The sequence below is a fragment of the Podarcis tiliguerta genome (genome assembly GCF_965153285.1).
Source record: "Podarcis tiliguerta genome assembly, chromosome: 8".
Lineage (NCBI taxonomy): Eukaryota > Metazoa > Chordata > Lepidosauria > Squamata > Lacertidae > Podarcis > Podarcis tiliguerta.
Genome location: NC_139541.1, coordinates 31,313,138 through 31,340,131, shown reverse-complemented (window position 1 = coordinate 31,340,131; position 26,994 = coordinate 31,313,138). Strand labels below are relative to the sequence as shown.

Sequence of the window (26,994 nt, the reverse complement as noted above, 5' to 3'; positions counted from 1 at the left end):
AATGTTTTTACCTGGATGCAAGGTGCCTTGAAATTCTCATAATGTTTCTTGCTTGCCTGGATGGAAGATACAGAGGGGTGCGTCAACTAGCCTACTGTACAAAGCTGATGTTTACAACAATGGCTCCATATCAATGATAATAATAATAAATCAAAATAATACCTTGGGGGAAGGGTGGATAATGAATTGTAATAATAATAATAATAATAATAATAATAATAATAATAAAAAATTTGGCCTTTTCTGCAGTGGCTCCATTTGTGGAATGCTCTTCCCAGGTAGGTTCGGCGGGTGCCTTCATTACACACCTTTAGGTGCCAGGCAAAAACGTTACTCTTTAAGCATGCCTTTGGCTGATTGATATCCAGTTTAAAATGTGTTAGGGAGGAGTTCTTGGGTTGTTCTTGTTCTTGTTTTTATTATGTATTTTGTGGTTTTATGTTGTAACCGCCCGAAACCAGCAGGTGGTATTCAAATTTAATAAATAGTAGTAGGAAGACAGGAGTGCCTGGCGTGCTCTGGTCCATGGGGTCACGAAGAGTCGGACACGACGAAACAACAAAGTAGGGATAGAAATAAATAGATAGATAGATAGATAGATAGATAAAAATAACAAAGTAAATATATGGAAAATGGCGGACAGAGCTGGGGAAGAAACAGCTGTAGCATATTAGATTACTTTAAACTTAATCGCCGCCACCATTCTCATCCACCCAAATAATACCGCCTGCTTCAAACAGGGCGCCAGATTTCGGCTCTCCCAAGAGTCACTTCGCCCACACCCAAAATGGCGACCGCAGGCATCGCGTATGGGCAGAGCGACGGAGCCCCGCTGCACCCAGCCAGCCCTTAGCCATCACAGAGGAGTAACTGAGAAACACGCACCGCCGCCTCCTTCCCCCCTCCCCCCCCCCCGCGCGCCACAGCTCTGTGTGTCGCGCCGGCGCCTCATGGTGACGTCGCCGTTGCATAGCGATGAGGCATTAGCGCTTCCGGGGTGTGGGGCAGGGCGGTGGGGGGAGTTTCCCCGATGGGGTTGTTGTCCTGACTCCCTCGCAAGGCCCGAAGCGATGGGAAGCGGCAGGGGCGGCCGCCGCCAGCAACGCTCACGCCGCCGCCGCCTCTGCTCCTCCGGCCGCTCCTCGCCGCTGTAATGGCGACCTTCACTACGACCAGCAACGAAGCCGCTGCTGCCGCAGGCGCGCTGCCGCCGGAAGGTCTCGGAGCCGAGCCGGTGCTGGACGAGTTCACGGCGCCGGCGGAGAAGAACGGCTGCCTGGAGCGGAGCCGCGCCAGCATCGAACGCCTGTTCCGGGTCCGCCTGGCCATCCTGGGGTCGCTGAGCAGCGGCGGTTGGGCCGCTCTAGATCTCGGGCAGCAGCAAAGCGCCGCCGCCGGGCGCAGGATCTGGCTGAGCCTCCGAGGCCAGCGGGAGGACGTTCGGGCCGCCAAGGTATGTTGGGGGGGGGGTGTTAATATCTTATTTGTTTTAATGCATTCATACCTTATCATCCCTCCAAAGCAGTTCAAAATTGCTTATCCATTGTTTGTTGGTTTGTTTATTTCCTTTACAGACCATCTTTTTCTACTCCCAAGGAGCTCAGTTCTTCTCTCCCCCCCCCTTCATCCCCATAGCAACAACCCCCGGGAGGTAGGTTAGGCTGAGAGGAAGTGACCGTGTCCCCAAGTCACCCAGTGAGCTTCATGGCCCAGTCGTGGGGGTTGAATCCTGGTCTCTTCCAGGCTTCTGCTTGGCACACCACTACACCTCCTGCTCTTTGTCCTCACCACAACCCTGTGAGGTTGTAGAAGCAGAGGACATCCAGTGCAGATGAATGTCGGAGGGTTCAGGGCAGATGAAATAAAGGGCTTCTTCAGGCAGCACATAGTAGTAGGCAGTCAAGGGTATGTGCATTTAAATTTTACATGAATATCCCACCTTTCCTCCAAGGAGCTAAAGGTGGCAAATACAGTACACTTTACTTCCTCCCTAATAATCCTGTGAGTTAGGTTGGGCTACGAGTGAGTGACTTGCGAGAGGTCACTTAGTGAGAGCTTCATAGCTGAGTGGGGAAACTGGCCTTCCAGCTCTTAGTCCAACACTGCACCACAACTTTGGATGGCTTCTGTTTTAATAGGGCTGCGATATATTTGTGTATATAGGAAAATGATTTTGATTCAGTGGCAGAACATTTGCCTCCATGTAAAAGCTCCAATCTTCAAACCCTTCCATCACAAAGGAGAGGTGGGAAAGACCTCCAACTGAAACCGTGGTACTAACAGTCAGGGTTGACAATACAGAACCAGATGGATGAATGATCTGACTCAGTATAAGGCAGCTTCCTGTATTTGTGTATTTGTATATAGCTGAGGTAGGGAGGCTGTAGCCTTGAAGATGTTGTTGCACTACAGCTCCCACAACCCCTGGCTGTTGTCCATTTTGACTAGGCTGATGGGAGTTGGGGTCCAACAACATAAGGACAGTCACAGGCTCCCCTGTCCTTGGTATATTGTGTGTAAAATAGAGAAAGAAAGCCCAAGTCATGCTGGGTAAGATCAAATGTCTCTCTAGTCCAGTATTCCCCGCCTTGTCTCTGAGAAGCCTACAAGCAGGACTTAGGACCTTCTGCGTGCAAAGCAGATGGTGTACCACTGAGCTACATCCCTTCTCCTTATAGATGAAGGCAGGAACTCTTTCCTGTTGTTGCTTCCCAGCAATTGATATTGTTATGGCACCATGTGTGTAAATGGTTTTCTTTTGAAAAAAACAGATATGACAGTTTCCTCTCCTGGGGGCTTAAAATCTAAACTATACACAGGGAACGGAGGATGGGGGGAATGAAGGCCGGGGAAGATTGTGATATTTCAGCAGCATGTGCTTTGGCTTAGTTACATTAAGGTATAGTATAGGGGGATGATCCAAAGGTTTCCTGGAAAAAAACTAGAGGCATTATGGTATCTGAACCTGGAGGCTACACATAGCCATTTTGACTAGTAGTTGTTGATAGCCTTACTGTGTGTGTGTGATGTAACACCTGTTATTATATCATAGCATTAAAGCAACCAAGCAGCTCTGCTAACAAGTAGGTTATGATCCCAGTGCAGGCATAGGCAAACTCGGCCCTCCAGATGTTTTGGGACTACAACTCCCATCATCCCTGAACACTGGTCCTGCTAGCTAGGGTGATGGGAGTTATAGTCCCAAAACATCTGGAGGGCCGAGTTTGCCTATGCCTGTCCTAATGGGATACTATCTTATGCTGGTTTACAATATATGAAAGTAAGGTTTAACTAGCCAATTTTCATTGGGTCATTCATTTCCTTTCATATAGCACCCACATACACATTCACATCTGTCTGTGCACACACAAATAATAGAATTTAGTGTGTATGTATATATTACTCATTTTGAGTCCATGAGATAGGGTGGGGTGTAAATGAGTTTCCTTCTTCCTCATTCAAGTGTGTGTGTGCATACGTGCTTGCACATATAGACATGCGGAAAAGGGATTTATAGAACACCCTATCCTAAGTACCCGGGTGAGCTGTACATATTTTACACCTGACAAGAGAATGGTTTTTGCCCACCCTTACCATAAGGGCTCAAGGAGGTTAATAGCTTCAGGTACAATAGAACATGATTATAACTCAGTGGCCTTAAGGCCTTGAGATAGAGTATTTCTCTTGTGCACAATGTATGTCAACAAAATGCACATGCATCTTATTGTGTGTATCTAAAAATACAGGCAGCAACTGTTTTATGTTTATCCTATATGCGTGGCGATGGGGCGGACTGATGCATGCTCCGCTGACACGCAAGGGGGTCAGGAGCATGTTCCCCATGCAAAACGAGGCTCTTTAGTTAAGGCAAACTATATGTATTTGGGTGTGTAGAAAATAAGCACAAGAGGATATATTTGCTTTATAGCATGCCTTATTCTGAGGGCTCAGGGTGTGTTAGAGCCACTCAACAAGTGTGAGAAGCCTGCTGTTTCAGGATGAGCTGTTGCTATGTAAAATTTTGTAATGGACAAAAGTCATGAATCTGCCTTGGCAGCATCCCATCAATTTTAACAATTTTTAAATGTTAACACTCAGTTGGCACCATGTTAACTTATCTTATGTGGAGCCAGTGTGGTGTAGTGGTTAAGAGTGGTAGACTCGTAATCTGGTGAACCGGGTTCGGTCTCCGCTCCTCCACATGCAGCTGCTGGGTGACCTTGGGCTAGTCACACTTCTCTGAAGTCTCTCAGCCCCACTCACCTCACAGAGTGTTTGTTGTGGGGGAGGAAGGGAAAGGAGAATGTTAGCCGCTTTGAGACTCCTTCGGGTAGTGATAAAGTGGGATATCAAATCCAAACTCTTCTATCTCCTTTTCTGGGGTCCTCAACAGCATGATCTACAAATTCAGCTCCTGCCACCTGAACTAAAGCTTGCTGTAGTGGGAGTTGCTTTCAGGGGAACTGCCAAGCCTTCTCTATTGTAATCTTCAAAATCAGCAAAAGACTCTTTTCTTCTGCTGGACTTTTTGAGATTTATAAGGTTGCCCTCAACCAGGACTGTATCCCTCTGGGCATATGATGTGCTGATACTAACAAGACGCTGACCATCAATCTGGGGACTCAGTGTACGTTTCTTGATACCTGTTTGTACTTCTCAGTTACACAAATATTTGAGTATACTGTGTAGAGGGAGGAGGAAGAGATTTCTTAAAAAAAAAAAAATGCAGTGGAACAGGAGCCTGTGCTGGTGGCTGGCCAGCAGGTACTTAGGGTGCCACTATCACAAAAAATAAGCATGTGGGTGACAGATGGAAGGAGAGAAACATGTGGCCTTGATGGTGCTGCCCTTCAGCAGTATTGCATACTCATTTCTAGTTCCGCAATTAACTGGCAAATCCTGGCCCATGATGAATTTCCAAATACATGGGGCCAGCACTTGCCAATTAGTTGTAGAACCTTGTTAGTAGCAATTTGTGAGTTGTGGAAATGGTGCCAGCCCAATAAGAAAACAGAGAACTGCCAACACATAGTGCCCAAAATGAAGGAGGCGAAGGAGACAGGAAAAGCTTTGGAGTGATTGCCAGTTGTTAGGTTGGAGGGGATTGAAATTTGGGCCACCCATCGGTTTGCAAAATTGTTATTTATATGTTTTTATGCATGGAATAAGATTTATTTATTTTATTTTTTTGCTTCAGCCAAATAAAAGATTTTCTTTAAATGGTATTGTTCTTGAATGTATGGAAAGAGATATGCTTATATATCCCTTTAAAAAATAAAAGAATTATAGAGAAGCTGCTTAGTGCTTTATATAGGCGACATACTTGACCATACATCCTTATGAGTGTGTCTTGCTTTCCTATCAGGCAAGTAAATTCCTTTCCCTTCATACAACTTATTCAAGTGTTCAGAACTAACATAATGGGGGAGTTGCCTTAGGACTTTTAGCAGTGGGGGAAGTGTACATTTTCTGGGTAGGAAGTATACCTTCCACTCCTTCCTCTCCCCGCCAAAAAAACCCATTAGTGTAGTGTTTGTCTTTGTGATCAGGTTTTACAATTGTTAGACCCCTGATTTGCCTAAGAGCCTAAGCATTTGGCATTGAAAGCATTATAAAAATAGTTGCATGTACCCTGAAATGGGAATCTGTTTCCCTAAACAGCAGTTTTCTCCACACACACACACCCCCCTCTACCACTCAGCATAGGCACAAAGCATAGACAAGCATAGTCAGTAGTCAAGAACAGCAGGTGTCTAAGTCATCTGGAGGGCTCTAGGTTGCTAAAGGTTGTTCTGCACTGACTCCAGTGGCTTCCTGGGGTTTCAGGCAGGTAATTGAACCTGGGCTTTCTGCATGCAAAATCACTGAACTACAATCCTTCTACCTACCAAAAATAAGGTGACATGAATATTTCTCCCCTTCCTTGTGTCAAGTGAGGATTAAAAAATACTTTTTGACATAGAATTGTGTGTTTTATTGTTCACATGGAGGGACAGGGAGGCAGGTAGACCCCATAAGTTTGAATTTATAATCCTTAGGCCTGGCTACATAACTGTCCATTCTTAGTTTGGAAATACTTTTCCAGCCCTGGACTAAAGTATGAGAATTGCTTTGCTACCACAGAGTTAAGCAATTCTGTTTCAGTGTGAGCTATTGTAATGTCTCTAGATTGTGGGAAATAGGAAAGGTGATCAGCCCACAAAGTAATGACATGGCTAAACCACAAATAAGTTTTACACAGGATATATTTATAGTCACATGCAGCTTCTTTCAAAACCCACAGAATGACACTTGCTTTACTCCTTAAAAATATTCAATGTGTCTGAGGCTTATGCTGTTTTTGCCAATTACAGCTGTACCTTGGAAGTCGAACAGAATCCATTCTGGAAGTCCGTTCGACTTCCAGAACGTTTGGAAACCAAAGCGTGGCTTCTGATTGGCTGCAGGAAACTCCTGCAGCCAATCGGAAGCCATGGAAGCCCCATCAAACATTCGGCTTCCAAAAATAGTTTGCAAACCAGAACAGTTACTTCTGGGTTTGCAGTGTTCAGGAGCCAAAACATTCAAGAACTAAGCTGTTAAAAAACCAGGGTACGACTGTATGTAATTTTGAGTTCAAACCCAGACTCATTCTAGATCAGCAGAAATGCTGCTCAGTCGCACAGCTCTCTCACAGCTTGCGGAGAGCTTCCTGAAGCCTGCATTCTCCCCATAGGACGCACACACATTTCCCCTTCATTTTTGGAGGGGGAAAAGTGTGTCCTATAGGGCGAAAAATACGGTAATCTGTTTTACTAGATCTGGATTCACCCCCCCCCCCCTCTTTCTCTCCAAGTCACATTTCTTTTTCTCCGGCACTACATTATTATTCTTGCGCTCTCCCTTTTGAATCCAGCAAGCATTCCACTCCTCCCTGGTTATTCCATTTTCCCTTCAGCTCCTATTTCCCTCTTATCCTTTCCGTCACTCCCCTTTCTGCTCAGTTTCTCAGGTGCCTATCTGAGCCTTGAGAAGCACACAGAGCTAGAAGAGGAAGTGGCAAATAGTATTGCTTACCCTACTTCCTCTGGCACCTTTTTGTGCTTTGAAGGAAAGGGGCCTTGCCACCTCATCATAAAGAGGCTGGTGAATGAAGGAGGCACTGAGGTTTTGTGGGCACCAGGAAAGTACTTGAGGATGCATGGTGCCCGCAGGCACCATTTGGCAATCCCAACCTAAGGTAAATTAAGAGCAGTGGCATACCTTTAAGAGCAGTAAAACTTGTGTGTGGTATTTAAATAGCCCATCTGAAGAGGTGGAGGTGCTGCCAGTTGCCTTGCTGGCTCCTCCTCCTCCTCATGTTCACAGGGAAGTTAGTTGTAATGGTGTCTGTGACAGAAGGGAGATGGTGAAGCAGCAGCTGTGAAGATGGCCATGACAGTCTCCCTGACATATTTTGCTCACAGGTTGATTAGGTTTAGTTGGCACAGTTGAATATAGTTTGAGGTTATTTACAGGGTATTCTGAAAATGAGGTATTGTTGCAAAAAAAAGGTCCTCTTTCTATCAATATGCACCAACCTAGTACCCAAAGGCCGAGGCACTAGAGCACTCAGACGAATTAAGTTTTAAGCCCAACAGATTCATGCAAGGATACTGCCCTTCAGATACCTCAGCCACTTAAAACTTTATACAGCCGTACCTTGGAAGTTGAACGGAAACCGTTCCGGAAGTCCGTTAAATTTCCAAAATGTTTGAAAACCAAAGCGCAGTTGCAGAAGCCCCATCAGACATTCTGCTTCCAAAAGAACATTCGAAAACCAGAACAGTCACTTCTGGGTTTTGATCGTTCAGGAGCCAGAACATTCAAGAACTAGGCTGTTCGACTTCCAAGGTACAACTGTATGTTTAAAAAGCAGCTTTCTGAATTGCATCCAGAAATGAATTGGGGGCTTGTGAAAGATCCTGAAATGCCAGCATATCATGATCATCTGGCAAAAACTCATTTATGACCTCACCACAGCATTCTGAACCAAACAAAGTTTCTGAATAGACAGTCATCAAATACAGTTGTTTGTATGATGCATTGCAGTGACACACACATTTCTGTGTGCAAGTTACCTTACAGTAAAACACGCATTTCTGGTTTCCCTTCTCAGTACTCTCTTGGATGTAGGCACAAGAACAGCAATGCAAAAGAGCACGGGATCTTTTCTTTTTGCCTCAAGCAGTTGCCCAATTGTGGGTTTATTACTAAGAAATATACCATGCTATTTTTTTTTAAGGGGTAAAACCATAATGTTGCAGTTTGTATTGTTTCCGTTGTTTATAAGTAACCTCTTCAAAGCTGTTAAAATTTGTGTTGGGGATATTAGTATGAGAAGTACAGGATAGGTCCTTTAAAAGATGCCCCGTGGATACAGAGTACAGAGGACGCTGGGGTTGCGAACGTGATCCGTGCGGGATGCACGTTCGCAACCTTCAGTGTGCGCGACTGCCGAAACCCGGAAGTAACACGTTCCAGTACTTCCGGGTTTCAGCAGTCCGTAACCCAAAAAAAAACACAACCTGAAGCATGTGTAACCCGAGGTACGACTGTACACATGTTCCATGAAGCCTCTTTTAAAAGACTCACCCTGTACAACTCTGTCTGAATGCAGTACAATACAATACAATACAATACAATACAATACAATACAGTAGTATGTGCTCATGATTTGAATATATGCTGCTAGACTTTATTTCTGGAGTTTATATTAAACTTTTTGTTCTCATAATCTGAAATATACTGTTATGTTGAAATGGTACTAGGGCATGCTTGTCTTCTTCTTTCTCACTCTCCTAGGACCCATAGTTGCAAACTAGGGATAGGTGTGACAAGGAGAAAATGGCATATTTGGTAACATGTCATTGGACTTCTTTGGGAGAGGGAGGGAGAATGATTCTTACATAGGCTTCTTCTAAACATGTTCATATTTTAGATTTAGGAATTCTGTAGAGGCTGAGGGCCTTAGCTCAGTGGCAGAGCACATGTTTTGCCAGGTTCAGTCCCTGGCATCTACTGATAGGACTGGAAAAGACTCCTATTGGAAACTATGGAAAGCCACAGTACTAGTGAGTATTAACTACTAACAGACAGGCCTATGGTTTGACTTGATATAAGGAGCTTCCTATGTTTCTGTTGGGTAGGGTATGTGCTCTTGGAGATTGCACGTGCAAAGAAAGTTCGGTTCCTGAATGGAAATGCCCTTGGGTTTTTTGGTTTGTTTGTTGTAATAAGTCTCTTGCACCTTCCTCAATAAAGTGGTCACGACAGGGCTGCTTTTTCAAGAAAGAGGAAAGCTCTCTTGAAAAGTGGACATAGAATGAGATCTTCCATGGAATACCTGTTTTCCACCAGTTTCAGGAAGGCCAAAAAGGTCATGGGAATTTCTCAATGAGTAGTTCATATCTTGCAGGTTGTGTAATTTTCTAAAAGAGTAAGTGATTTCAGAGCTGAACAGCTGTAAATTGGGGGGGGGGGGATGGGATATATTCTTGGAGGATAAGCCTATCAGTAGCAATGTAAAATTTCCAAGAATTTTGAAGACTTAATGGGAATTGGTTTGTTTTTTCCAGGGGACATGAAACTTTTGGGGGAAATGGGAAAATATGCAAACGTTTTCTTTTTTTAGCACACTTTACAAATGGAAAGTCACTTTGTTACTTTCAGGAACTTAAAATGCATAACTTGTTTTGCCATAAAATTAACTTGTTTGTTAACATATAAAAGTATGGTTTATTCAGATGATAAATACATTCTTAGCCAGTGCTAAGGGGGGACATGGTTTCAAATCTCTGCTCACCCAGGAAGCTCATTGGTTAGTCACTTTTTCTCTCAGCTTACCATTTGTCCTGCTTTTGGGGGGCTGGGGGTTAGAACAAAGTGTAGGAGTGGACCATGAGAAAATGTTATTAACAGAGATCTGTAATGATATACAAGCTTCCGTAAATACAACTTGTCTCGCATTATCAGTCTTTCCATGCAGTGTGCAGCCTTCTACAGTTCTCAGAGTGTTCAAGGCCTCACAAGTTCCCAATGTAAACAGTGTGACCCAGATTCCTTTGCAGTGTGTTTTGGTGTCTCTGCAGGTGCTTTAGTGTGAGAATACTTCTACAGCATCAGGGCACCAAATTGCTGTGGTGCTGTAGTTCACTGTACCCTCCGGGGAGCTGGAGCACAGGTTTTAGAGAGCCTTGGAAAATAGTTCGTGTTCCTCAGGCCCAGCAGTAGCTCCTGTGCAGAGCAAAAAGATGGGGAAATAACTGAACATTCATTGTGCCAGTAACAAATTCTTATTCACAGGACCCCAGCTGGCTCATTGTGTAATGTTGCTGTTCTTAAATTGGTGGCAGAACTTGGCAGCGTCATTGCTGCTGTTGAGCAGTTTCTGCTTTTCTGGCCCTTTTCTATTTGCTGGTGGCGAAACAGGGTTGACCCAACATAAAGGCCCTTTTAAGGGTTCCAGTGCGGCCTAAGGCGCCCCTGCATCATTTCGTAAAAATGTGTAAACCCATCCATCTTCAGGGCCAGGAAGCTGGTGCATAATAATAAGCAAGAAGGAAGGCCTTTGCAAGGCTGCTGTTGCATGTCACAGTCAGGAATTACATGTGTACGCATTGGGACCCTGAAATTCACCTGTTGGTGGGTGATTATAATTAGGTTTGGAGGAAGTGCATCCTTTGAGTTCAATCCTCATCTCTGACAGGCTTGTTCTAACCAATGTGGTGAAGTTAACCTTAGAACAGGAACTGTCAACCTTTTAGATCCAGGACACATTTCCAGTTTCTGAATTTCTGCTTTCCTACTTCCTTTTTCTCCCTTTCTCCCTAACAAATAAAATGGTGATGGTGCATACGTGTATATAACCAGGAGGTGACTGCCAGTGATTCCAGTATATTAGGTGACCCTTAGATCCTTGATTAACAGATTTGCTTTGAGTGATGTTCATTTCAAGGAGTGAGGGAAGTGAATTGTGTTGCAAGTAGATATCTGAATTAAAAGATGCCAGTTTCTCTAATTTTTCTTTCCTTTTTGTTGTAGGAATATATTAAAGGAATTTGTGAACCTGAATTAGAAGAGAGGGAGCATTATCCCAAAGACATGCACTGTATTTTTGTAGGAGCCCAGAGCCTCTTCTTGAACTGCCTTATTCAGGGGACCTGTGCTGATATTACTGTTGTGGAAATAGGGACCCTGAACATTAAGGGTGGTGCTGAACCTGTTGTCATGGCCAGAAGCCACGTTCAACAGTTTGTGAGTCTCTTCAGAAACAACACAAGTCTGCTGAACAGCAGAGAGTCAGAAGTGAAAAAACAGTTCAAACAACTTGTTGAAGCTCATGCGGATAAATACACGATGGACTTGTTGATCTTACCAAGCTCACTGAAGAGAGAACTACTTAGCCTTGCACAGAGCGAAAGCCAGAAAGCAGAAGGTAAAAATGTAGACCCTGCCAATTTTGATGGGACTCCAGAACTTCTTCCCAATGAAATACAGAAACGGTCTGCAATGAACAATGACTGCAGAACAGGTCAGGAGGAAGCAAGAAACAATGCAGGTACCCCAGTCACTGAGTTAGCAAAGCAAATGGACACTCTCTTCCCTGATGCTCCAGAAAGACATTTCTTACCTATAAATGGACTGAATTCCTTAGAGACATCTGCGTGCAAAGAGAGGCAGTCATGTAAAAGGAGGTCATCAGATGCTGAGGAAAGGCTACCAAAGAAACAGTTTTCTTTAGAGAACAATGTAGTAGTGGTTGATCTGGTCACTGATGAAAGCAGCGAGATGGATGGTCCGGGTTTGAACACTAAAGAAGGTGATGAGATAAGTGAGGAAATGGAATACAACATTTTGGTGAACTTCTTCAAAAGCATGGGCTACTCACAACAGATTGTGGAGAAGGTGATTGGAGACCTCGGACAGTTGGCTGAGCCTCTACTGCTTTTGGAAAAAATTGAAAGAGAGAGCAAAAAGGTCCCCGAAGAGAAAAACCAGGTTGATGACCTACATTGGACTGCTGGGACTTGGGCAGAGAAAGATAAAGGTGGCTCCAGCAGTAAAGGCCAGCAGGACCGTGGTCTGAAATTAAAGCAGCCAAAGAATGCAGAACAAAACATGACCTCTGCTCCACGAGCACAGTGCAAGGTTGAAGACAAACCGCATATATCAAACAGTGAAAACCAGACTCCTCTTTCTGGAAGCCAAAATCCACAATACAAAGGCTGCAGTAAAGCAGTCTCAAACTATTATTATGAACAGTCTCGTATTTCCCAAACAAATGATATAGAAAGTGACGGTCATGTGAATGCTTGTGATAGTATGCAAAGGGTAGTGAAAGGCAGGAAACCGAAAGAGCCCGGCTTGGTAGCAAGGGGTGGCTCGGAGACTCCACACCCACCAGTTGAGAAAGAAACTATGGTTCTTCAGGCATGTCCGGACCCCTCATCTGCGAAGCATGATCAGCATGGACGATGTAATCCTTTGCAGCTTGGAGCCAGGCAGTTCCCACCCCCAAAAACAAATCATCTCCTAGAGCATCTTCAAATGACTGCCCCTTCCTCAGAAAGGAGAAAAGGAGGGTCATACAGTCATCATGCTGACCCTTCAGTCACTGGGATGCAGAGGTTTAAAGAATCTTTGAAAACACCATACAAGTTGGAATTGAAAAATGAGCCAGGGAGAGACCACTTAAAGTACATAGTAATAGATGGCAGCAATGTTGCAATTGCGTGAGTATTGATGACTGTTGGGTTTCAGTAGCATTTCAGAGTGAAACCAGATGTGGGAGGGGGGCCGAATTACAAAAAAGTGCATGTATTTAGAGCCAGGGTGGGGTGGGGAAGCAGATTTTACCAGCACTAGCATAGCTTTTCAATCAAGATCCTTTATTCGGCATAGCAAACCACACATTATCAAACAGACACCGTATACAAATTGTGGAAAAAACGAACACATAGCTTTTCCTGGTGAGAGGTGTGGGAAATTTAGATCAGACTCTTTTCTCTCTCCTTTTGACATGTTGGACCATTTAAATGTTCTGTAGCAATGAATAACATCCAGATATCTAAAGTAAAGAAAACCTCTTGTTTTGTACGCCAATAGTTACATGAAGCTTGGCCAGTGAGATGGCCAGACATGAATTTCTTAACCAGAAAAACATTGGCATTATAAGCAAAAGTTCCCGCAGCATGTGCCAGTCTGGAATATCCTGTTTGATTTCTGAGCAAGCCAGCTGTAGCACACTCTTAAGACATACACTTCAGTTGTCACTCGTGCTTTCTTTATGATGCTTGAGTTATGTGTCCTCAGCCAGTTCTTTACCCTGTTTTGGACTTGCCTCTTTTCACAACCATCATGCATGCTTAAGCTTCACTGAGGAAGGTTCAAATCATCCCACTTGCTTGAATTAAAGCTACAAACGATTGAGATCGTTCCTTGGGCTTCATATATGTTAGCTTAATCATCCTTACAACAGCACTAGAAGGAAGGTCATAATTTTATTAGTCACAGCTCAGGTGAGGGTGTGAGTAGGTTGCTGAGGCCACCCAGTAAGTTCACCTTTGGAACAAGATTTGCGCTGGGGACTTCCAAGCAAACAGCTTACATTCATTGTTGCTATGCTTCATGGGCTCGGTCATATTTGTGATACGTGTTCATATTTCTGAAGCTTTCTGATTAACCTCTGAAAAGTCACCATCTCTTAGCCTTACCTGCATGAAAAGTTCCTTGTACGAAGGGTGGAATCCAGTAGCAGGGTAAATAAAAATTGTCAGACTATTTGTCTTTTGTGAAAAGTGTGAAGAGGAAGGGTTATCGGTAGCATTCCAGACATGGCTGGGAAAACCTGAAATGTTTGTGGCCAGCATTTTGGAGCTGGATTTCTTTTGGTTTTTTTACATTACATTTATTTAAGGCCCCATATGATAAGGGCTGTCTTACAATTGAGAGCCCTTCTCCACATTGCCAGCTTCAAGATTTTGGGGGGACTTTGAGCAAGACACCTTCAATTGCCAACTGTTAAACAAGACGAGGCAGAAAATTCCCCCTCAGTGTTCCCACCTTTCTAGCTGTCCTGTACAAAGTGAGGATTGCTGTGTGAATGAAAGAGTGGGCACTATTGGTCTTGGGGCTTGGCAGATATCCTCTGCTGCTCTTAGGGCTCTTCGACCTTGAATTGCTGAGTCTACTGTCAGTCGCTTGCATTTCATGACCTTGAGTTCTAGTTTTACAGGAGAGAAAGAAAATACTGTCTCCACCTCAACACATGCCATCCTGTAGCAGCTTCTTTTGTAGTATGGAGCCTTCTTTCCTCTTACCTGTAGTATTGAACTAAAGGCATGAAGTAAAACTAAGCACTCCACCAAGCAATGCCAACAATAGTCTATAATAATAAATCAAGATCCTGTACACACTTGCCCCTCCCTCTTAAAACTAGGGTTGTTACCCAGTTAAAGACATATTAATTAGATGGGTTTTAGTTGATTGGTGGATTCAATTTCTGTTCAGCTAGTAAAAAAATAGTAATTCTAAAACACAGTGCATGTATAGATGATGCAAGCATGTGTCATGGACGCCACCTTAGAGCCATTCCATTTTGTTCAATGGAAATGTGGGACTACTTCTTTTGTTTATGGTTGGCATTTTTTATAAGTACAGTACTTGTGTTCAATAATATACGTTGTTGTTGTTTTTAAAGAGTCTTGTAGCGCCCTAAAGGCTAGCAAATTGATGATGGTATAAGCTTCCATATTATCCTAGTTATATGAATACATGCAGAAGCTGCTACTTAACTAATCGGGACACATTCCTGGTCTAATTTAATCAGAATATTGCAGCACTTGTAAGACCTAATTTTCTCTTCTACTGTATGCCACTTTTCTGTAACTGACTTTAGAACAGGTTATTGCAGGACAGTTTTGTTTTGTTCGTAAATCATAGCAGTGGGGATTTGCTTACCTACCAAAACACAGAATGTAAATAATCTTTGGTTAACACTGGAGAGCCTCTTTTAGGTTCACTATAACAGTTGCTCCAAAGTTTGACCCAAGCCATTGGCTATTGAAACAAATAGATGTTACACAACACCACACTTACTGTTGGGCAAACATTTCTTTTGATTGTGTTGGCACAAGGAAATGATGCAGCAGAATTATTATCATTTATTGTATTTATATCCCGCCCTTCCTCCCCAAGGAGCTCCTTTTTAACTGTAGGATCCCTGCATCATCTTTCAGTGAAATTACAGAGTTAAAATTAAAACTAAGCCATGCAGTAATTCCAAAATTAAGAACCTGTGAGCATCTTAGCAGAGATCAGATCTAGCCGCTAACTTGCAGCCCAAAAGCTTCCTGAGAGAAAGAGAGAGGTATTGACTACTCCAGAAAACCACAACAGACCTTTTACATCCAGACTAACAGGCAGGTAATTTCAGAAGGAAGGTGTTACATGAGTTCACTGTGACCTCACTAGATGTCAACCTCACCCCTGAAGGCAGTGGCCTTCAGGGTGGAACTACCCATTGCATGAATATATGTGTAACCAAAAAAACCCGCCCTGATTGCTGAATTTCCTAGGGAAGGGAAATTTTGAGTAGAGAAATTCTGGGTGTACATCCTGAATCCTGTCCATACCTTCAACTCCAAATTGTTTTCCCAACTCAAGCTGCCTTTCCTCATTCCAGAGAACTTCCAGAGACTTGTTTCTTCATTCCAGGGATTCATTTGGAGAGAACCAAGCAAATGCTTGGAACACGAGAGAGACGATAAATTAAGTAGCCTATTCCCCAGTTATTTTTTCTTTTCTTTTGCAAATACCTCTCCCATTGAAAGAAAAACATTTTCTGGGAGTTTTCTTCCTCTCTGAGAAGAAATACAAATCATATTCTTCTAAATGAATTTTCAAGTGGCAAGAGCCCTTTTTCAGGCATTCTACATCCAAGTACAATAAACACACATTGGAGACTAGTGTGTTGGCTCTGCCTCCCCATTGGCTACTCTAATTGCCCTTCACCAGGTGGAGGATGAAGTTCTGAAGTGGGGATTTCTCTGGCCTCTCATTGAGAAGAGTAGGATTTGCATTTCAGAAGATCACCCTCCATCTCATGGAAAGCACCTGGAACAGCAATGGGGGGAGCAAAGCTAGCACACTTGTCTCTGCTGCTCTGCTTTTGTGATGAAGATGATGCTGTAGATTTATCCTACTGTAGGGGAAGCAGTGGTTGGGGTTTCGTTACACGTATCATCTATGTTAGGCCTTTGGATCAGGGCCTCTCTGGATGATCTCCGCATTAGGAAGATGCCCATAGTATGCCTCAGGTCTGTAGTTAGAAACATGCTGAGGAAGCTAGAGAGGGGAGGTATTGTAGAACAGATGAAACCTAAATACAGGTAGCCCAATATGTTTAAATCTGTATTAAATACCAATATAGACTAGAGTTTGTAAAAGGAAAAGGAAGGAATCAATATTTCCCTGTTATTCCAAGGCCCTTGTAGTAATCGGCTAGAACAAATTTACTTGTTAGTGTGTAATTGGGTAGACTTTTGCCGCCATGTTTTCAGGACCAGAAAAGAGGTTTGGAGCCATAGGGCTGTATCTGAGAGCAGGGCCAGTGGCTTGGGTCGACATGTCCTTCTGCCCAGCCAATCAAACTGTCCACTGCCAGTGATGTGGAGCTTCCCTTTCAGCCCACCAAAGAGGCAGGCGAAAGTGCTGGTGGCAGCCAGTGGAAGTGTTTGGATGAAGAAAAGGCTGGTCTGGCCCAGGGTCTGTTGAATATGATGCCAGTCACGCTACCAGTGCATTGGGGCATCAGGCCTGACTGCTATGCCAGCTCCTGATTGTAGCAGCAATCATCCTTTTCTTCTCCCCCTCTACCTTGCCCCCCCCCCCGGCTTGCTGCTGTGCAGGGCTGCAAATGGGGCCATGGCCCTGCCCCTCCACAAAACTACTGGGTAATGGCCATGGTTGTATTACAGGGATGAGACTCATCAATGATTGAGTAGATTCATTGAGATCAATGGAGAGAGTATACCCATAGTTGAAAGACGAATATTCAGGCAGGGCCTGGGTTATCCCTGAAAGGCCAGGTTTCTCAGGGATTACATCCATGGTGCTCTTCTTCATTCCCTACAAAGATAAAGCCATCTCCCTGAATTGTGCACAGGAGCATACTGATAAGTGTAAATTTGTCAGTGTGGTGTGGAATAGTTGATATTAACACCACCAAGTTCACTATCCAAAAAGCTAAAGAGCCAAGTTAGGGTAGTCAATATGGGGCTCTCCCAATGTTGTTGGATTCCAGCTCCCACAATCCTTGGCCATGCTGGCTGGGGCTGAGGGGAGTTAGAGTTTGCTGGCCACTCTTGGACTAAATAAGGTAGCCTGTGTGCTCTCAGCACATGTTGCCAAGGCTGTAGTGCCTCACCATGCTGCTTTTTAAGCTGAACAGGGGGAGCAATTTTCAGTTGTGATATTGCAGGGAGGGGGCAGCCTGTAATATGGGTGTGTGGAAAATGCACCATTGTGAAATCACTGGACTCCAGAATAAACTGCTATTACAAAGGGGGAGGGGTGCATTAAAAATCCACTGATGTGACCAATTTCTTAGTTCTTCAAAAAGCTCAGAAAATAGTGATGTAAAATGAAAGTCACAACTATGATTCATCTTAAATTCCAGTTTTTGCCCAGACTGGGACTAATGGGGAAGGGTATGCAAATAGTTGACACTGTGTAATAATTCTATGCATCATGTTTTAACTGTGAACTTATTAAAGGAAGCGTGTGGCCTTCATTGGGTATTTTGAGACTTTTGCAATGATCACTGAAGGGTGGATATCATGCAATGTGTAAACCAAGCAAAGTTATGGTGTGGTTTTGCCTCTGCCATTAGCTCATGATTTATTTTTTCCCAAAATTATCCATCTATATATAAAATAATAATAATAATAATAATAATAATAATAATAATAATAATGCACACGAAAGTTCATACCAATAACAAACTTAGTTGATCACTAAGGTGCTACTGGAAGGAATTTATTTTATTTTATTTTATTATGATTAAATGTGTGCATCTTCCCTTATCACCAGCCATATCAAGATGATGATGATGATGTTTTTTTTTTTTATTATTATTATTATTATTATTATTATTATTATTATTATTTTATTTTGTTTTGACTACGGCAGACCAACACGGCTACCTACCTATAACTATATCTATGTATCGTGAGGTGATTATTTGCACCCTCAATTTCTGTTTATTTATCCTTCTCCCATATGCACATAAATAGAATAAACACCCATCTGGTGGACCCCTCCTGTAACTCAGGATATTGTATAGAGAAGTCAGTGACTGGTAGCCAGACAAATAGGATCTGCAACAAAATGTTGCAGTGTAGTGTCAGGGTGTCAGCATGCCATGCCATCTCCCTTATTTTCTCCTTTTCACCTCTCAACACAGAGTCCACCTTCCATGTCCCGATCATGCTTGGTTCTTGGTGGACTGTTCTTCAGATTCCTGCTTTAGAAATATAATAATAAAAACTTTATTTGGGTGTACTTCCACAGACTTTGGTGCTCCCCCAAGTCTGCTGAATCTCTTTGAAGGGAGTCATGGTATTTTGGCTACCTATGGGCCCACACTTGTTGAATGAACTTGGTATTAATCCTTGAGATAATTATAGCTAGAAGTTATTTCCAGGTTAAAAGGGCCACTGATTATCACTTGCTGGGGAGCAACATTGCCTCATTCTCCTGTGGACTTCATGGGGTATCTCATTGGCCACTGTAGGTCCCAGAAAGCTGAACTAGATAGGACTTGAACTGCTCAAGCATTGCTTGCCCTTATGGTCTTTGAATGTAGAGGGGTAGGCTCCAGGCTGGTAAAGTGTAGAAAATTCTGTTCCAAAAAGTCATGATTAAAATATTGTGTGTTGGTATGTCAGTCATGACGTTTCATCCAGTCATCCTTGCCCATCATACTTTGCCAATTCTCCAACCCACCTGAGTTGCAACTCCTGCTGAGAAGCAACAGGCAGCTTTGTCTGAGGACAGATATTTCTATTGCAACTCTGCATTGATTGGCTCATTTTGCTACATCCAGGACAGAGATGTGGTTAAATGCACCTTTGCAGTGGAATGTTGATTTGTAAGGGGTCAGGCCTGAAGGACTGTCTCTTACAGAGTTTCTGAAGGCAGCCTCCTCTACGGATTGATCGTTTGGGCTCACATAATTTCTCCCATTGCACAAGTGTGTCCTGGGGCAGGGTTTGGAAATTATACCCGAGCAAATCTTCCAAGGTTTTTTCCCAAGGGGGAAAGAGGAAATAAAAGAAATAGGTGGTGGCAGGTGTTCTTCTTTGGGTTCATATATTGCTGCAAAGTGCACATGACAGCAACTCTGAAGCTTCAGTGCACCGTTTTCTTAGACTGCATCCACACTGGACATTTCCAGCACATGACTTCCCCCAATGAGACCAAGGAAGTGGGCATGTGCTTTCAATGGATGGAGTGTATGCAACCTTAGTTTGGTATAATGGCCTTCAGCCTTCCCAGTTCCAAAGCCCACATTTAGTACAACATGCGGCCGGTTTTGCTGTTTCTTTCTCTATATCTTGACCTGGCCTTGGGCAAGCTTCTCTTTCTCTCACCTTATCTGCCCTTGTTGCATGCTGAGCCTCGAGATTGTAACTAGCTTTGAAGCATACCAGGAAGGAAGTCTAAATAAACAGAACTACCAAGAGTGAAGCACGTACAGCTGGTTTATTTTGTTCCTCCCAGTTACTAAGCTTGCAGTCCCTCTTCTGTTGCAAGGACATGAGTGTGCAATAAACATTTTAACGAAGAGTTACTACAACCCTCTTAGAGATCTTGAAATGTTGTGATTGACTATAAGGCTAAAACTACAAGATAATAGTCACGTGGGGGTTTTTTTCCTTGTAAAACTCCCTTTTAAAAAAAAAACTGCTGCTCAGGCTGCAATCTCTAATGCAAGGTTGGTGTGTGTAGGGGGTGGTTTGGGACAGTTTTCCACCTCCAGAGCAACTTCTCTGACTGCTGTTTGGCCCCATGGGAGGGAGAATGTTTTCTCTAAGGGGTCAGAAGGGGTTGCTGTTGCAAGTAAGTTGTTCAGTTTTGGTGTGCCACAAGGAAAGTAAATAAGATGGTGGGAATGAGACACCAATGGGCCTGTGGGAACCCTGCTTTAAAAGCCTTGAAGTAAGACAATACAAGAGAAAACAACTCTGTTTTTATGTAGCACTGCGTGGCATAACATAGTATTAGCTTTGCCAAGGGAGTTCCTGCGCAAACATGACTGGTTACATAAGCCTAAATGTTTCTCTGTCACAGGTTAGCGGCAGCAGGACAAACAAGGGGAGGAGAAAAATTATTAAGGGGCAAGACAAGTAGAAAAGGGGGCAGTTTTCCATGGCTCTTTTGAGCTTTCCCATGTAGCTGCTGCAGCAGGGAGCCTTTTCTACTCATGGGGGTTTCTTGCGTGATCAAGGACCTTGGAAGATGGTTGTCCTTAATTGCATGGGAAGCCTTCATGACTGAACATGGAGAAGCAAGACGTGGTGCCCGAGGGAGGGGCGGTCCTACAGAATTTTTCTACTTATGTTTCCCAACTGACTTCAATATAAATGACTTTGATATAACGTCCTTCCAGCATCCAAATTCTATAGACCTTTAGATTGGCTAACCCCCCCCCCCCAAATAAATAAATCAGTGAGGAGTACCGTTGGTGGGCTGCATCATTTCATTTGTACAAACAGTTCACTTCTTACCTTTACATGCTTTTTCATCTTGTATGTTTAGCTGTTGATTTGTTGTAAAGCAGACTCTGATGATTAGCAAACATTACTCTGCTCCTTTCTTTCCTTTCTGCAGCCATGGTCTACAGAAGATCTTCTCATGTCGGGGAATTGCAATAGCTGTTGATTACTTTTGGAAACGTGGCCACAGAAAGATCACTGTGTTTGTCCCACAGTGGCGAACAAGGAGAGATTCTAACATCACAGGTAAAAGATCTAATGGGGTTGTGCTTGCTTTGGAGTTTCACAATTCCCATCTCCTGTGTTCAATTTTTATTTACAAAATGACACTATTGGAAGTAAGCTGGTACCTAGTAAACAATTTGGATTTGTTTAATTTTATATATAAAATAAAAAGGGACACAGGTGGCGCTGTGGGTTAAACCACAGAGCCCAGGACTTGCCGATCAGAAGGTCGGCGGTTCGAATCCCCGCGGCGGGGTGAGCTCCCGTTGTTCGGTCCCTGCTGCTGCCAACCTAGCAGTTTGAAAGCACAGTGCAAGTAGATAAATATGTACTTCTCCGGCGGGAAGGTAAACGGCGTTTCCATGTGCTGCTCTGGTTCTCCAAAAGTGGCTTAGTCATGCTGGCCACATGACCCCGAAGCTGTCTGCGGACAAACGCAGGCTCCCTCAGCCTATAGAGCGAGATGAGTGTGCAACCCCAGAGTCGGTCACGACTGGACCTAATGGTCAGGGGTCCCTTTACCTTTTATATATAAAACGGCACATCTTCCTAACATTCTGTCCTATATGAGCATGACCAAAAAACTGGATTCTGGGGAGGTTGTACAAATGAATGAACGGGGCTATACCATTTTAGTGAGGAGCTCCAAGGGCTTGCTGTTCTTTCAGCCTCTTTTTCTTCCTTCCTTCCTTTCTTTCTTTCTTTCTTTCTTTCTTTCTTTCTTTCTTTCTCTCTCTCTCTCTCCCCTCCCCTCCCCTCCCCTCCCCCCCATCCCCAGCTCAGGGATAACAAAACAGACCTTTGTAAAAGTTAGTATAATGGGCACTCTTTGAATGCTCTGATTCACTTAATATAATAGTACATTGCAATAGTTACTTTTCTGCCAAAATAAAATCCTGCACAAAACATCTGTTCTTTCTAAACTCAGTTCTTTTCAATGTGTTCTTTTTTATTTTCATTTTAATAGAACAGCATTTCTTAACCCAGCTCCAGGATGTTGGTATTTTGGCACTCACCCCTGCAAGGGTTGTATTTGGAGCCAGGATTGCATCTCATGATGACAGGTAAAAAGAGTTTGTGTACCTGATGGACAGTTATGCGACTCCTAGTTCTTCTCAAGAGGAGCCATTTATTGAGTTGGGAAATGGGATACGCATCTGTTTTGTCCTGTTAACATATTATTCTGTGTTGCTTTTAAGATAGCATACCTTTGTGAGATGTGTTCCGCTTAATATAAGTCTCCAGGTTCTGAATTTGAATGTATGAAGAAGCTATTCTAGGGACTTCTTCGTACTAAGAGTGGGCTCTGCCACTGAGCTGTGGTCTCTTCTTCAATCCACTTGACCATCTCACAGTTTTGTTACCTTTTTCCTGCATGTGCAGACCAAGCTGAAGTGTTGAACAGCCACACGTCATTCATGCACATATGATTCAGCTCATCGTCAAGGAAAAAGTGTAGACTTGCCCTGTTGTTCTGCAGACTGAGCACTGTCCCTGTGTGTGTCCAGTTCTAAGTTGGTACAAAATGTTGCTGATCACCCTCTTTATTTTATTTTTTTAATGATGCATTTGCATTATTTAGAAACCTTTTCTGGAACACATTCATTGTTATCTTGCCTTAATTTAAGAATTAATAACCAATTTAATTATAAACCTATAGCCCAGGTTTCGTAATGGATGTAATGCCTGGAACAGGATCCAAAGACCTACTTTGCATATCGTTTAGTCCCAAGCCTTCTGTGAAACAACAGATGTGTGGTTTTTTTGTATGCTGGCCAGCTCAGATTTAGGCATCCCCAGAACAATATATGGTCTGCAGCACTATAATAATAGCAGTAGTGATAATATCATCATCCTCATTTCCCATCCAGGCCCTGACCATACCCAGACCTGTTTAGCTTTAGTAAGGTGGCCAAATCATCAGCCACCTAGGAAGCACAGCAGCTGCTTTCCTGTGCAACTTCCAGCGGGTCACAAAACCAGGATTACTCGATCCACAGTAGCACATGGCTGCTTTGTTGCCTAGAAACTTATTCAGTTCAAGGATGCTGATTCTCCCAACAAATGTTGTTGTAGGTTTTTGCTACATCTCGCTGAAAAGACTGGAGGAGTTATTGTCACCAATGATAATCTCAGAGAATTTGTGGATGAGTCCACATCCTGGAGGGAGATTATTCAAAAGAGGTAATGTGTTAATTTTGTTCAGTTACAAACATGTGCAGTGGGCAGGTAGACAAGTGATCGGTTACAATATTTAGGGGGGGGGGGACTGATAAAAGTTGTTTTGGCTTAATCACTTAATTTAGATAGTCTTATTGATTTTGCCAGAGATGGGGAACCTTGTAGCCCTATAGTTGTTCTTGGGCTCCAGACTTCTAACACCCATTATCCTCAGCAAGCACGGTCAGTGGTCGGGGTGATGGGAGTTGTAGTGTGGCCACACCCTGAGAACTACAGGTTCCCTGCTCCCATTTTATGTTGAGGTGATTGGTGTTCCCTATCCAATTCTGCATCTTTCTTTCTCAGGTTTGTTTTTGGATTTGGGGCACAGGGCAATTGAATTGCCAATCAGCTCTCTACCAGGGCTGGAACATGAATTCCCTGGTGGCAAAATCCCATCAGCACACATTCACGAGTTTTATAACCTGAGAGAGCTCATACTTAGTGAGCCACTTCCGGATAGAGCAGAGGGAAGCTTGGCCATCATGTGTCCCCAGCATCTCACAGGCAAACTCCTGAAATCACTCTGTTGAAACTTCTTGTGGATTTTTAGATTCTGAGACTGTGAATGGCATCATTACCATATATCTTTGCAATACAATGTGGAACAGGTGATTGGGAAAGGACCCAATTCAACAAAGCATTTTTTGAACTAAAGCTTTCCTAGGATTAGAACTGCAGTGGATTTCTGTGAGGCTGGATTCCGCCCGCTGAATTTGTGCTGCCCACAAGCATTGAAGTTCAGTAGTAAAGTGCACATGTTGTATGAAGAACGTCCCAGGCTCTATCTCCTGTGTGTCTCTGCAGTTTAAAGGATTTTGATACTATAGCTGGGGAAGACCTCTGCTCAAGATCCTGGAGAATTGCTGCCAGTTAGAGTATAGCAGCCTTCCCCAACTTGGTGCCCTCCAGATGTTGTTAGGCTACAACTCCCGTCATCCTTATTAGCCATGGTGGCTAGGGCTTATGTGCTTGGATTCCAGTTGTCTGGAGAACATCAGATTAGGGAAGGGTAAAGAATGTAGGACTAGGTAAACCTATGGTCTCATCAGGTTTAGGACTGTTTCATGATTTGATAGTGTCCTGCCAGAGAACCCTCCCCCCAAAGAACACCAGCTGTATGTTTGTATAGTGTGTGAATGTTGAGATTACTTCTGTCTATAAATCTGAATGTTGCTTTCCTTCCTGCTAGTTTTCCTCACTGCCTGTGTTGGTGTTGCAGGCTGCTGCCGTACACTTTCGTTGGAGACTTCTTCATGGTTCCCGATGATCCTCTGGGACGAAATGGACCAGGAATAGAACGTTTCCTTCAGGAGGAAACCCGTTTCAGGTAGAGTACCCTGTGGGGCTTAAGGGAAAACAGATGCCACCATTGAATCAAAGCCCTTCGTGTGACTGAGAAGGTCATGAGATGTAAATCACACCACATAAGACCTTAGATAGGAAGAAGCAGTGGTTTTGCAGGAGGAATTGCTTGTCGTCAGTTACCACAGCTATCTCTGTGTGGTGATGCCAAGTACGTTTGTATAACATTGGATTGTAACACCGAGAAAAGGAAGGCAAGTGTTCTGGTAACATCCTTTGATGTTAGATTGTGGTGGGTCACATGACGACATTGGACACACTGCAGTTGGAGCTGTGATGCACTTTCATGAATAGCTGGTTTGCTGCATCAGCTGTTAGAAGATCTGCTGCTTGGTTGCGATGGGCACATGCTTTGATACCTGTGTCCGGTCTGCATCTGGGAAGGGCTCAGTTCTTTGTCCTTTATCATGTAAAGCTTTATTGTGCTTTATTGTGTTTAAAGGTCAGGTAAAAATGACTTGCATAAAATGTTGAATACATAAGCAAAGCAAGGTCTAATCTGAACTGCTGTTTCTATGCTATGGCACTTCAAGGTTAGAAAGTTCTGTAATTGTATTGGTGACTTGTAAAAGTCCCATCAAATGCAGAGGAATATTTTAATATGATTAAATGTGTGCATCTTCCCTTATCACCAGCCATATCAAGATGATGATGATGATGATGATTTTAAATGACAAATGTGGAAAGAGACAACTTGAAATGTCAAATCAGTGTTACTTTCTACTGAAAGCAAAATAAATTACTCTGTCATCCAGAGTTCTTTAACAAATTTAAACCTTAAATCAGGCTTCCTCAGCCTCAGCCCTCCAGATGTTTTGAGACTACAATTCTCATCATCCCTGATCACTGGTCCTGTTAGCTAGGGATGATGGGAGTTGTAGTCCCAAAACATCTGGAGGGCCGAGTTTGCCTATGCCTGTTTTAGAGGATCTTTCTTTTTAGACCCCATGGAAACATGGGAGATGGTTGTTCTCTTGCCTTCCTAGTTTGAAATGTTGTTTTTGTTCTCCAGAGGTGTTCCACCCCAACATGGCCATGGAAGTGGCGGCCCACCTCCTTTTGGGACATCGCATTTCCTGATGCCAACTGATGGTAGTGGACAGTTGCCAAAGAGCCCGTTACCTGGTGCCGTACCTGCCTTGACTATGTTTCCACCAGCACCTCATGCTAACCCAGCCCTCCCCCCGCATCCAAGATCTACTGCAGAAACAATCCACTTAAGAGAAGCCTTGAGAAAAATCTTCCCTACGTCCGAGCAGAGGGAGAAGATAGAAGAGATACTTGCCCAGCATCCCCACATGAGGGACATGAATGCCCTGTCTGCAATGGTGCTTGATTTGGGCTGATGCACACAACCGCAAAGCTTTGGATTGTGCAGTTTGGATTGTTAATGTAAAGATGCATACGAGCTGGTGTTAGGCCATCTGTGAATAGTCAAAACTTAATCCTTTTGTATAAAAAAATTGTTAATATTTGGATGATTCACTGATCCCCCTTTTTTATTCATCTAAGTTATGTTGCTTTTACAAAATTGTATTGATGCATTTTTTTTAAAAAAAGAAAACAAGTCTTTATTTCTGACTGACTGGCTTGAAAATTGTTTACAAAACTTCAAGTTATTTGGGAAATAAGTAGATCTGACCGCAGATCTAAGTTCTGCTTAAAATTGAATTCATATTTGCAGGTTTCTTAATGGGCATTATTTCTTCTCTCATTGCCTGATTTAATAGACAGAGGTGAATTTTCAGTGAGCAAATTATGGCCATTTCATATATCCTGGTCATGCAAGTGCTGGAGGTCTCCATCTTAAGGCAAAATACTTTCCTGACTACTGCATGCAAGCCCTTGGCTTGCTATTGGCTGAATTTTTACAATATCACACAGTCCAAATACAGGCTAATGGGGATAGCTGTGCCAATGAAGCTTTTGGAGAATGCTCAGGAAGAACATGTTAGAATTTTGTCACTTCCTGAAAACCATTGTAGTCCAATTTAGTTTGCTAGCTTTTTTTACAATATGTGTTGTTTCTCAGTTTGGAAAAAAAACATTTGAAGGAAACATTTCTTCCCAACTTATTATAGTGGGCAATAAAAACAATTTGTTTTATGGCATTACCACTTGATATCAATGAAGTTGCTGTAGAGCATTTGTACCGGTAGGAAGCTTTTGAAGCTGGCTCTGCTCAAGCCGAGTGCTCCTCCTTCCTTTGTGAGAAGCTACAAGGTGCTTCAACACTTGGGTTCACATAGTACCATTTGAACTCTGATTTAGTGTGTTTGGGGTACAATATGCAACCACATCTTTGGCTTGACCTGAGAGAATATATCCGTGACCTCATGGTTGGAAAAGCGGGTAAAGAAAGTCACGTGTACAACCACCTTAGAAT

General features: G+C 43.3%; 1 protein-coding gene across 1 annotated transcript; it reads left to right on the top strand.

Annotated features, from left to right (window-relative positions):
• The first annotated feature begins 845 nt into the window (after nt 1–845).
• N4BP1 (NEDD4 binding protein 1) lies at nt 846–26,719 on the top strand. The gene is made up of 7 exons (XM_083451854.1): nt 846–1,453; nt 11,062–12,752; nt 20,914–21,044; nt 21,991–22,087; nt 23,100–23,207; nt 24,466–24,573; nt 25,621–26,719. Exons 1-7 carry the CDS (start codon nt 1,154–1,156, stop codon nt 25,952–25,954), a joined length of 2,769 nt encoding a protein of 922 aa, XP_083307980.1. The 5' UTR covers nt 846–1,153; the 3' UTR covers nt 25,955–26,719.
• Nucleotides 26,720–26,994: the final 275 nt, after the last annotated feature.

What these genes read in the sequence shown, in the direction of transcription:
- N4BP1 (XM_083451854.1), top strand. Translation starts at nt 1,154, where the DNA reads ATGGCGACCTTCACTACGACCAGCAACGAAGCCGCTGCTGCCGCAGGC. An exon ending in AGGACGTTCGGGCCGCCAAG is followed by an intron (nt 1,454 to 11,061) that starts GTATGTTGGGGG and finishes TTTTTGTTGTAG; the next exon opens with GAATATATTAAAGGAATTTG. An exon ending in GAGAGATTCTAACATCACAG is followed by an intron (nt 21,045 to 21,990) that starts GTAAAAGATCTA and finishes TCATTTTAATAG; the next exon opens with AACAGCATTTCTTAACCCAG.